Genomic DNA, 13,383 nt, shown 5'->3' on the forward strand with positions numbered 1-13,383 from the left:
TGTTTTTTATTCCCATTTTAGGGTCCTTACACTCAAAATTTAAGAAAAGTTTCTAAATCAAAGTTGGAGTCCTATTTCTTAAGTTTCCAAAATAGTTTAGCTTATCCCAATTGGTGTTTCCTAATGGGAGATATGGTATAAATACTATTCTGGAGTCAAGTGGTTATTTAGTTCAATTTTAGGATTTGGAATACTGAATTTTGCTAACAATTTGTCCAAGTTCCATTAGGTTCTGGATTTTGGTCAAAGCACCAAAATTGTAACTCTAGGTCTTATGGAAATTTTGGCTTTGGTTTCACTACATTTATAGTTTTGTGGACCAAGTTATAGCATTTTGGCCAAAACTGGTCGGGTAGGTCTAAGTCCAGAATTGTAAGGCAGTTTTGGTTCTAGTCAGAGTTGTTGACCTAAATTTGTCTAGCAAATTGGTTGGGTTAAAGTCAGAATTGGGCTCTGTGTCCTTCATGAAAAATGTGCTCCTACGTCTACCTTTCCAATGATTCAAGAATCAGGTCATTCTAACCTTCCTAGAGTGAGTTATGCCCATTTGAATATTTACTGTTCATATAGTCATTTTTTCAAGTCCAACATGTGGTTACCGGGATTCAAGCCAATTTTAAGTCATGTTAGGTTTAGTTTCTGGATAGGGTCTCCGCATGAAAAATGTGGCATTTTGTCCTAAGTTTCATCTCCAATTGGCTCACACCAATTAGAGCAATGTGGCTCTACTTATGGCTTCAAAACCACACTGGACTCTAGGTCCATAATTACCTACATAGAAATTTAACACTCCCAATCTTAATTCCACCTAACTACCAAACTTCAATCACATTCATTGCACTTCAAATAGTCAACAATCAACCTCAACAATATCAATTAAGCATCAATTCACAAAGCCCTAAATTTTAGGTCAAAACCCTAACTTCAAATTCTCAACTCATGCATAACACATGTGAATCAACATGCTACTCATATATACTTGTTAATCAACACTAGTAAACACAATTATATTCATCAATTCATCAAACTCCCATCTTTCCTATGGCTACCGAAATTTAGGGTTCCATTTATTCATTGTATTCTTTTTAATTTCATGGAATTTTAACTTAGTTTAACATGTTAACAATACTTAGAGAAGGAAGGAACTTATATATTACAATAACCTCACTTGTGACAAATCTTGACTTGCTAAACTTCAAGTTTTCTTCAATTCTTAGCTGCCTAAGGCTTCCTCAAGGTGTAGGATTAATTTTTAATGAAGTGATCTAGGGGTTTTTTATGATAGGATTTGCTAGGAACTTAAGCTAGAAGGAGGTGAAAATGGTGGAAGCTCCTTAATAATGGTGGTTTGGCCAACTTTGAGAAGAAGAAGAAGAAGAAGATGCAGCAAAATGATAAGAATGATTTAATTTGGTTTGTCTCTTATATATATATATATATATATATATATATATATATATGCCTAGATTTAATTGGTTTAAGATTTTAATTAGGTCATTGTGACATCATGCTTAGGTCATAAATACATTTAAATTTTCTTTTCTTTATTTTCTCTTTTCCATTACACAAATTCATGATTTTAAATTTTATTTTTAAGGTTTTATTCTCTCTCATTTTGATTGACATTTAGGTCAAGATTCAACACTGAGGGTGAAATGACCAAAATGCTCTTCGTTGTATTCATCGAGTTATAATTGTCTTTACCGATCAGCATAAATTTTCTTGTATCTCCTTGACATTTTTATTATCATTTAAATCTCAGAAATCCTTCAATTAAATCCCAAATATTTATCTCACAGGTTTCCCCACGAGTCTAGGATTGACAACTAGACCAACAACTGCTTCCCAGTAAGGTTACCTATCGTCGGGACCTCGGTTTCTTTAACCTATTGGCATTTCACTTCTTTTATTTTTCTTTAATTTTTCTTGGTCTTTATTCAATCAATTTATATCTCTTCACTTTAGTTTAAGTCTAGTTCCAGACATCTTGACTATCCGAACAAACGTTAGTCCTCAGAACAGTAGAACGTATGAACTATTTAAAGTGAGAGCGTTACAAAAATGGAGGGAAAGTATAAGGAGGGAAGAGACTCTAATGGAGGGAAAATTCTCTTACTTTGCCTCCAAAACTGTTTAAGGGTATTATGGACATTTCATGTTACTAAAAGCCCTTTGATCCACATTTAATGTGGATCAATTTGATCCTATAACCATTATTGTTTTAAAAAAAAATGTATCTTTAAGTAAAGATGTGTTGGTTTGTTATGAAAAAATGTGTTTTTTAAAGTCAAATAATGTGTTGATTATTCATGAAGAAACGAGTTATTTAAAGCTAAAAGATATATCGGTTCTTTTTGAATGAATGTATCATTTAAAGCTAAAAAAACATGTCTTTCTTACATCCACATATATTAACATGTGATAACCATATTTTATTATTTAAATAATATATATATAGAACAAGTTTTCATGTGGAAATTTTTATTTTTATTTTAATATATCATTGCAAAATATAAATTTAGTTATAAAAAAATAAATTATAAGTTATAAATATAAGTTTAAACATAATCTTAACAATATATATATATATATATATATATATATATATATATATATATATATATATATATATATATATATATATATATATATATTGTTAAAATAATAATATTTAAATATGTATAAATAAATTAAAATTTTAATAAAAATAATATATTATTATTGAGGTGTATTATTAGATTTGAGGCAGGGAAAGGTCTCTCATCCTGCCTGCACAATAATCATTTTTAAAAATTTAAAACAAAATACATAATGGATATGTTAATAAAAAACTACTATTATTATATATTTTTATTTATTGTATTTAGATATTATATGATAATTAAGAAAATAATTGAATAATCTTATTTTCATAAAAATATACTAATAATTAATTAAATTATTCTATATTTTACTTAATTATTTATTATACAAATATTTATTATTGTATTTAATAAAGATAAAAAATAAAATTAAAAAAATAATTAATACTTTTTATTTTTTAAATATAATAGATAATTTAAAAAAATTTAAATACAACAAATAAAAATAGATGGAGTTAGTATATTTATTATATCAAACATATAATTATATAATATAAATTTTAAGTAGATAAATTATTTTATTAATAAAATAAAATTTAGAATACATAATTAATTTAAATTAAAATAAAGGTTAAGGATATTTTAATTATTTAATCTATAATAATAATGAATTAGATAAATTTAAATAGAGAAACTATTTATTGATGAAATTAAACATGAAAAATTAATTTATTTAAAATTAAAAATTAAGAAAGATTAATTTATAATTTTTGACATAATTTAATTAATAGCATTGTAATCATAAAAAAAAAAAAAAAAAGAAATCATGGTATTGTAATTTGCACTTCTCAATTTCCATTTTGGACAATACTTTATAGGTCTTTCTGCTTTTCACAAACTCTGTCACTTCAACGTGGTAGGTTCCATGACTAATACTACTAGCTCTACATAACTCAAAACTCTCTTTCTTCCTCAATTTTCCTTCCCATTTTCCGACTTTCCAAACACTATTTGCAACAACCATTCTCAGTTTCCCAAACGGGGAAAGCAACGAGATAATGGACTCCAGAGAACAGCAGCCACCACTGCCATCGCAAATACCACCGCATCCCCAACAACATCAACAACACCACCAGACGCAACCAAACATGTTACTTGGTGGTCCTCCCTCTTCCTACTCCAACAGCACCGCTGCTGGTCATCCCGCTATGGGTATGATCAACCCGAACATCCCTCCCACTGCTGCAGCTGGTTTCCCCTTTAATTCAGTGGGCCCGCCGCGCCCACAGTCCAAGCCGCCTTCTTCCGATGGTATTTTTGATGGATCGTCACCTCCTTCTTCCACAGGGATGAGGTTTAGTATGGAGCCAGCGAAGAAGAAGAGGGGGAGGCCCAGAAAGTACACCCCAGATGGCAACATTGCCTTGGGGTTGTCGCCAACCCCGATTTCATCTTCGCCGAACTCGTTGGTCCATGCTGATCCTGGAGGTGGCACCCCTGGCGTGGCCTCTGAGCCTCCTTCTAAGCGGAATAGAGGGAGACCGCCAGGGTCAGGCAAGAGGCAACTTGATGCATTAGGTATTTTTTTTTTTTTGGCATATATGTTTTTGAACAATATTTTCTTTTGATTATTTAATTCATCTGTGCATACTTGTTATTCCACAGGAGGGGTTGGAGGAGTTGGATTTACACCTCATGTGATTACAGTGAAAGCAGGGGAGGTATGTCTTTTTCATTATGTTGAGTTAATCGCAATTAGTCAAGAGTTTTAAAGGAAAGTAAGGAATTTGTATAAAAAAATTGAAAAATAAAGAAGAGTAGAAAGTTTGGCATTATTATGGCTATTTAAGTTATTAGTTTAAGTAACAGAGTATTATGCATCCCATGGAATTTTATGATAATGCAAAATCATAGGCATAAAAAATCATAAGCATAAAATGCCAATTCTCCAAAGTAGGGAATGTTGAAATGGCCAAATATTTGAAGTTTGCATTAGACATGCAATTATTGAAGTTGTTTAATTTAGATTTACAAAGTGACGAGGATTTAGAGGGTTTTGTTCATTTAATGGAGGTTAGCTGATAAGTGTTAGCTTTTAATCTCGTAGTTTTTTTGAACTTTGAATATCTGCTGATTGGCCTAAAATTGATAATGCTTGGAAAGGTTTAGATTTTTTGGTCATTTGGCCTAAATTAGCTATACACAACTTTGGAAATGGTTTTATTTTTTATGTGTTGCTTCAAATATTTTTACCATTTTCTATGCTGTGGTAATTACATCATGAATCCTAGTGGTTTATAGCATTTGTCAATTAAGTCCTGATAATTTATTTTTTCAATGAATTCATAATACTTTTTAATTCTTAAACCTTAATGCATTGTTTGAATGGAGGAATAGGAGGGAATAGGAAAGGGAAATTGGATGGGATAATAATTGTCCTTGTTGGATGTTTTAATGAAGTTGTACAAGGGACGATAGTAAGGGATTAATTCTCTCAAATCTCATTTTGTTTTCCTTTCAAAATTGAGGGATTAATAGTCATCCCTCCATTATTACTAATGGTTTTTAATAAGACTATTTATCCTTAATTAAAATTCTTTCTTATCTTTTGTAAAATCCAAACATAGAATAATTACCTTCTCATTTCCATTCTTTTACTATCCCATGGATAATGCATCATTTCCCTTCCAAATCCAAACTATCTAAAACTCCCAAACAAAGTGTTTAATGGTAAGAATCTTTCTTCCTGTTCAATGTAGACGCTACATGGTAGTGCTTTTTCCCATTCTGTTTTCCACCCAACAAAAATTTACTTTCTCTGAAAAGATATTATAAAAAAACAAATATTTACTTGTGTATCTTCTCTCCCTTTCTGAAGTTCTATTTTGTTTTTAAAAAGAATGAAGAGAAGTTGTCCTTTTTTAACAAAATAAAAATTTATTTTTTTACCTTTCATTAAAAATGTTAGTTTTGTTGAGTATGAGATTGATTTGGAAAAATGTAGTTTAATGTAGCATCCATTTGGAATGAATTAACAAAGATGACATGTCCTGAAAATCTGATGATCATCAGCTAGTTGGATCAGTCCAATTGGGAGTCAAACTAGTGACTGGTTCATTCTAGTTTGATTTTATTTTATTAATAGTCATTTTTAATCTTACAGAGCTATTAGATATTATTTTTTTGTATATATTTTCTATTTTCTTTCATTTTTTAAATTTAGTCTAACCAGTTGAATGAATCGAGCAAATGAATTAGTTAGCTGGCCAGCCTGATTTTAATAATGTTGAAATATTCTTAACTATTTAACGGTTCAGGAGTAACAGTGTAAGTCTTAAAAAGTTATCAGGATTGATTAAAAAAAAATGATTAGCATTTAATTGAAGAATTCTATAACTATTATTGCTTGTGATGTGGTTAAGTCCTATTATTATTCAACATCATCCTTCTAATTGATTTGCTTAAATTTTCTAGGTAGATGACTTTGACTCTCAATTATTGCAGTTATTTAGAGTATAGTTATCTTTCTTTATATGGTAAACTACATGTTTGAAGTTGTACAAACCATGTATGCAGGACATAGCATCAAAGATTATGGCTTTCTCACAGCAAGGGCCACGAACAGTTTGTATTCTGTCTGCAAATGGTGCTATTTGTAATGTTACGCTTCGTCAGCCAGCAATGTCTGGTGGTACTGTGACATATGAGGTACTTCAACTGATTGTATAAGATTTGACCCTAATTTTTTTTATTTTGGCATTTTTAGCATGATTTAGGTAATGGATGCAATTATAGTCAGCTCAGTAAAATAAAATATTACCTTATTGCTTGTTAGAATAAAAATGAATTTTCAATGGCTTTTATTTTATTATTATTTTTTTTTTCACTTTTCCTGTCCTCCTCCCTCTTTATCTCATCCCAACCTGCCCTTCCTTTTTTCTTCCACCTCTGCTCTCACTTTTGGAAAATTCATTTATTGCTTGTCACTATTAATGTCAGTTGAGGACGCATACCACACCATTAAACTTCCCTCTCACTAGTGAACACTGTCCATCTTGTCCATGTGCTGATACTCTGCCTAGATTGGTTGACTTGAGCCTCCAAGTCTCCAAAACCAAACTTTTCCACTCTCTCTCTCTCTCTCTCTCTCTCTCTTTCCATCATTTCTAGCAAACTTATGGTCGGGAAATGGCTGCTGGGGTTCCAATTTGCATTGAGGTTTACTTCCCAAGCTTCAGTGCCCTTAAGTGATGGCCAAAAGTGGCTAGGTTTAGCTTTGGCTATTCTTCTCTTTCACTTGTTTGTCCTCTCTCTTTCTTCCCATTTTCTATCACTGTGAAAGTTGCTTAACAACCTTACTACTACTTTAACTTGTCAGAATGACATTCTTATCATTGATGCGTGGAAATGAGAATGTGGAGTAGAGGAATAAGAGGAGAATGAAGAGTGGTTTTTTTTTTTTTTTTTTTGGGGGGGGGGGGGGGGTTTTGTGTGTGGGTGTGGGGGGTGGTGTTGTTGTGGAGATAGAGAGGTGTTTTGGGGAAAAGGAAAAAAAAAATTATATTCTAATCAGATATAAAATTTTTAATTATTTATTAAATTTTGTTTGTCTTTCTGAATTTTGAAATTGCCAAAATTAAAATGTTTTGTCAAAAAATTGAAAAAAAGCACAACAGGCTTCGAACCATTATCCCCTTTGTCTATACATTAATACCATTATCCATTTCACCCTCTCTCCTTTATTCTCATACAAATAAGGATGTAAATTCTTCATCTTCTTTTCTGTTTTTGGTAGAGTGAAATTTGAAAGACTTTTTTTTTTTTTTCTTTTTTTTTTTTTGGGGTTGTTTACAAAAGGTTTCTTTAAGCTTTGTTTTCTTGTAGCTTAGATCATTTAGTATAATGCTATAAAGCATATAAACTGATGCATTATCTAATTTTAAATTTCCATGATACCTTTGTTCCTTAATTACATATATATGATGTATTGTGTGCCCTAATTTTAAGTGTCAAATTTTGGAGTTTGTTAGTTTTCATATACTGGCTTCACAAATATGTTTCTTTGTCCTCAGTAATATCTGCAGTCTTTGGATATAGCACCAAGATGTAGATGGTTAGATTTTTGGGTGAAGGTTACATAGGTCCCTTGACTCGAAATAGATTTTAAAATGCATAGTAATTTAGAAGTTCATGCAGTTTTTTGTTATGATTTCCTTCGGCTATGGGAAATTGCAGTTATTTTCTTAGCATATACATCATAGTTGTTCAAGGTGCTCCTTAGGTCTAAGGTCAATCATCTCCATTGATCTTGGGTCAGGCTCCATCACTAAGTTACACTAGGAACCTAGGCATGCTTTAACGAGTGTCTTGGCTTGCACTGAAGGGTATAGAGGATTTTTTTTTGGTACTCTTTGTTAGTTGGTTTTACTTGCATCATTGGATGCTTTCACCTTATGCCTTACTGATTGTTTTTAATTATTGGATGTTACAATCTTTTTCAATAAATAAATACAATTGTATAGTGCCAATTTTTGGCAAGGCGAATGCCATGGTGTCATTTTGTGTTCTAATTGCAAAATGAAGTTGCCACTTTCCCTTCCCACTCGTTCAAGTGTCTGGAGCATCGGCAAAGACAAGTGCATATGGGAAGTTCTAATGTGTTAGAAATTATAGATGGTCTAATTTAAGGGGAATGGATGAAGAGGAAGAAGCATCAGCTTGGGCATGTTCCAAACATTGTTCATTGTTGGTGCTATGTCTTTTGCACGTTCTAATCCACATGAAATTTGCGTTGCCAATCTAGCTTGAGACCAGCTTATGTATCCATTATTTTATTCCCTTGCAATCTAGTATGCATATTGCCTATGCTGAACTATTTTTATTTGTTATTTCCTGTGTAGTGTCCATGTGTCATTATGAATTGTTTAATATTTTTATATTCAATTATTAATACTCACAAATTGGAACAATGTCCAAATATTTTATATTCATTTTAATAAATGTATCTAGCATCCCTTTGGTTAATGTCTGTGGCTTGTGTTTAGGTCCCAATTACCTTGTACGCCTTAAGGCATCTTATGCTTTTGACAAGTATGATGTATATTGAATTTGTACGAGCATGGTTCAAATTTTGGAAGGGATTAAGTCATGAAAAGATGCTAAATTTACGACTTTTTTTTAGAACATCTCTCATACTTTTTTAGGAATATTCTTTGGTGAGAGTGATATTATATGATTACCTCCATTGTTGAACTCACAATTTCCAATTTATCTTCCAAGAATGATACATTTTCAGAGCTTTTTGGTTTTTGTTAATAGGTTCTATAACATCTTCGCAGAACAGTGAAATTCTGTAATTTTCAAAAGATGAGGTATAGAAGTTGGAAGTTGTTGATTTAAGTCTTAAACTGCAACTTTTCATCAGATGCTACTCTTTTGATGAATGGCTATGTTGCTATTCAGAAATATTATATCAAACAATTCTCTAGAAGTGGTTTTGGCAAAAAAGAATATAAATCTCCACTTTTCATATTTAAATGCAAGTCATATAATTGGTGGACATTTATCATTCTCATTCTTCCCGTGGAATTTCTGGAGGTAATGGCTTTCAACTATTTGGAATTATTTTGACTCTGGTATAAGTATCTACTTCCTTATTTCCCAAAATTTTGTAGATTTTTTTCCCACTTCTTTGAAGTGTCAAACTTGTGATCATGACCGAGCATCCTTACATGATGTGTAGTTGAGGGTAAAATGAAAAGTTGAACTAAACAGAATAGCTTAAGGGATGTTGAGTTTGTTAGGGTTTGGGCTAATTGAACTAAATTGCACACTTAGATGCACTTGTTGAGGTTACAATTTAATTTTACTATAGTGGTTATTCATATAGGCTGTGGTAAAAGATCAGGAGGCAGAAAAGCATGTTGATGAAAATTGCTGGGAAGAGGTATGTGCATGGTTATTGTGGTCTTGTGAACTAGCCTATTTTAACTGAGATGAACTAGTCTTATTGCTTAATTGATACAAAAGAATTGAAGCGATGAGGGATTCTTTTCATGTGATCATGGTATTGCTTAAGGTAGATTTGGCATCTAGAATGGGCTATTAGAAAAACTGGAACACTAACAATTCGTCTTCCTCTTCTTCTTTAAAGAAGCATGACAGATTTTGTGTCATTTGTAAAGTGGCTGCCATTTTTCTACAATTTCTTCTGTACAGATGGCAATTTAATACCATTTTGTTAGGTTTTATCTGTGTCAGTGGTAGTAGGGTGGGCATGGCTTTTGTGCCCCTTTCTCCCCCTTCCCCATTTTCTTCAGTGATTCTTAAAAGATGCTATATATATATATATGGGCAATGAATAGCTTAATCTTTGCTTTGCCATTCCTATTCTTGTAACCTGTTTGTGCCATCTAGTTTGTTGAACCCTTAAATTTATATGCAAACGGGTATATAGGGTGTTATCTACTCATCCTTGAGCAGATAATATGTTGTTTTTCCGGTACATTTTTCTGGGGTGGGGTTTAGAGAGGGGGAGGCCTGTTTGTGTAGCCCAAGGCCAAGTGGGCCTCCCAGTACCTACTCCCTCTCCTCTTCCACCCCCCCCCCCACCATTTCCACACACACACACACACACACACACACACACACACACACACGCATACACACGAAAAAAAAAAAAAGAAGAAGAAGAGAGAACTGCAGGGTATGACCATATCAGATGTATGCATCTGCCACTACGTGGTGGCTTTTGGCTATAAGCAAAATGTTCCAAGGCATGTATTACTGTGCTTTTATTTTGCCACTGCTCACTGTACACGACATCTTCATGCCTTCAGTAAATGTATGTTTGTTGATATTTGTGTTTGTTTGAAATGCGAATGGATCAATGTTTGAATTGCGTTTGCATGCCTGCACGTGCAAGTGAAAGAGAGGTTTTCACACTAATCAATGGGTCTGTCCCATCAAGGTGCCTATAATTTTATCACCGTGATTGGAATGAAACTAGACACTAGCTAATTGTTATCAATTATGTTTGATTGTTTGGAACCTGTATGTCTTTCAGGGGGGTTTATTTATTTATTTTTTGACTTTTTTCTTTGCAGGGCCGTTTTGAGATTATTTCTCTATCAGGTTCCTTCTTGCTTTCTGAAAATAATGGTAGTCGCAACCAAACTGGTGGCTTGAGTGTTTCATTAGCAGGTTCAGATGGTAGAGTTTTGGGTGGAGGAGTTGCTGGAATGCTAATGGCAGCATCACCAGTACAGGTATCAGTACAATAATATCATAATATAAAATATAATATATTATTATATACGTATGATATTGCAGAACATTTGCTTTTAAAAAAAGGACATCAGACATTGACATATTATCAAGGCATGATTAAAGTTAAATTTGAATATATTTCATGGTTAATACATTTAGTAATTTTGATTCTTTTTTTTTTTGTAAAAAAAAAATGATCACTTGCTAAATTTGATTGGTTATGTTATTTGATAGTATAATAACAAATTGTAATTACAAAATTTAGAGAGGCGGAGAGAAAGAGTTCAAGGAGCAATAGGAGAAAGTAGAGAAGAGGAAAGGAAGGGAGGGTTGTGGTTTTTTTGGGGGGGGGGGGGGGGCGCCGGGGGGCGGTGTGTGCTGTGGGGTGGGGTGCAGAGCTAATCTGCAGTGGGTGGAGACTTTGACAAAACTGCAAAAGACAGTGTCAATCGAGAACCACCAGCCAGCGCCGAACATGGTGCCTGTGATGCTTGGCTCATAGATTGCCCTTGCATCTCTTCTTCAACACGGCGATCAATCTCTGCCTTGACGGAGGGATCTCCATAATCATTGTAATGTAGGGAGAGCAGTTGCCCCCTGTCTCTATACTCCCCAACATCCACCCACCCCGGCCCCCCCCCCCCCCCCCCCCCCCCCCACCCAAAAAAAAAAAAAAAAGGTTTTGTATTAAATAGGTAATACTATTGTACTAAATATACTTGAAATCAAAATCACCATTAATTTGAACTTACATTAAAAGTTAAAAGTTAAAATAAAATTGTACTAATATACATGAAATCAAAACTTACATAAAAAATAAAAGCTAAAATAAAATAGATTTACTATGGTACAGAGAAATATTGATATTTATTTATTATTTTGTACATGGATGGACCATTAACTTTGCATTATTTATGATTGGTGAAGAGGAGAAAAAACAAAATTTGTTGACACTCAAAATTCTTGCGTCGCACGCACGAATAAATGACAGACTACAAATAGAAATAACAGCATTTTAGCTAACTAAAATGAAACTGTATTTGATTTAAGTTCATTTTCCATCTGATAATACAAATAGTATTTTTAAGAATTGTCATAACCAATAATTTGATGCTTGGGTTAGTTTTGATAATATTGGCTTTTTCATTGAACTTACTACCAATTCCTCGTGCTTGCCAGGTCATTGTCGGCAGTTTTATTGCTGATGGGAAAAAATCAAACTCGACGATATCAAAATCTGGGCCTTCATTGGCACCAACAACCCAAACGTTGAATTTTGGTGCGCCATTGACAACATCCAGCCCTCCTTCTCAAGGCCCCTCTAGCGAGTCTTCTGACGGAAATGGTAGTAGTCCTCTTAACCGAGATCCCGGAATCTATAGCAATGCAACTCAACCCATTCATAGTATGAATATGTACCAACTATGGGCTGCCCCAAATCCGCACTGAAGATGCTTCTCAATTAACAATTTGGAGTTTTGAGGCGTAGATATGGCAATCGTACTTGCGTAGCAGATTGAGTTCAAAATCCTAATGCTAACATGCGTTATTGAATACAGCCTGCAGATGAGCTTTTCATTTTATTATTCTTCAAGGGCAGGTTCCTTTCTTCTTGGGTAGCTTGAATTTACATCTCCTTTTCTCATCTTATCTGGACATAGATATTAGTGGTAGCTGCATGTCTCCCCCTTTTAAGAAGGGCTTAGTTCAATTTGCTATTTAGGTATACTGGTTCTTCTTGTGTTTCCTGTTGCTAGTTTCTGCAAGTAACGTACTCTTTTAAAAAATAATTAATATGATAAGTTCAATATATTTGAGTTGGGATTTTATTGCAACTTGTTTCCCTGTTGGTAGCCAATCAACTTACGTAAAGATCTGTCGAACCTATGGTTTGCTTTAATTTATTCCAATTATTTCTATCTGGTCAGGAGAAAAATGATGGGAAACAATTGTCTTGATAAGAATTTTACAGAAAATTAAAATATATTTTGAGCAGACCATTATTGCTTTAATCATAGCTACAGGGTCAAGAAATGTAAAATTCTTGGCTTCCAATCCAAATAGCAAGAAAAGAAAAAACATAGTAAGGATTTGTTCAATAATATTAATTATTTTTGTAGCCGTTAGCTGTTTTAGTGGTTAACTTATTTAATACCTGTCAACTATTTTAATAGTTGATTATTTTAATGGCCGTTAGTTATTAGATATTAGCTATTTATATAGTGATTTAAAGTAGAAATATTCAGTAAAAATAGTTGTTGGATTAACTGTTGAATGTAAAAATAATGATATCATTTAATTGATTTTAATCAGATCGCTCCCTTAATCTTTAAAAAATAAAATAGATAATTATTTATGAATTACTCTATTAATTTTTAAATATTAGTATAAACACTATATTATCAAGCTATATAAACAAAAGAATATTTTAATTATGGTTAAACTATTAAACATTACTTTAAAAGTTATTGCCGTATAACTTAACAGAAACTTCATTGGAAATTTCTGATGGGAGTTTCAGTCTGGTGTTTGG

General features: G+C 32.8%; 1 protein-coding gene across 2 annotated transcripts; it reads left to right on the top strand.

Annotated features, from left to right (window-relative positions):
• Window positions 1–3,462: 3,462 nt before the first annotated feature.
• LOC110667950 (AT-hook motif nuclear-localized protein 13) lies at window positions 3,463–12,685 on the top strand. 2 transcript variants are annotated; one of them, XM_058136280.1, is made up of 6 exons: window positions 3,463–4,160; window positions 4,248–4,303; window positions 6,159–6,290; window positions 9,472–9,528; window positions 10,688–10,849; window positions 12,030–12,685. In XM_058136280.1, exons 1-6 carry the CDS (start codon window positions 3,641–3,643, stop codon window positions 12,297–12,299), a joined length of 1,197 nt encoding a protein of 398 aa, XP_057992263.1. In that variant the 5' UTR covers window positions 3,463–3,640; the 3' UTR covers window positions 12,300–12,685. The 2 variants fall into 2 exon arrangements, with proteins under 2 accessions (XP_057992263.1, XP_057992264.1); XM_058136281.1 differs by lacking the exon at window positions 9,472–9,528 and having other exon boundaries at window positions 3,466–4,160.
• Window positions 12,686–13,383: the final 698 nt, after the last annotated feature.

The sequence above is a fragment of the Hevea brasiliensis genome, chromosome 15 (assembly GCF_030052815.1).
Source record: "Hevea brasiliensis isolate MT/VB/25A 57/8 chromosome 15, ASM3005281v1, whole genome shotgun sequence".
In the NCBI taxonomy this organism is placed as follows: Eukaryota; Viridiplantae; Streptophyta; class Magnoliopsida; order Malpighiales; family Euphorbiaceae; genus Hevea; species Hevea brasiliensis.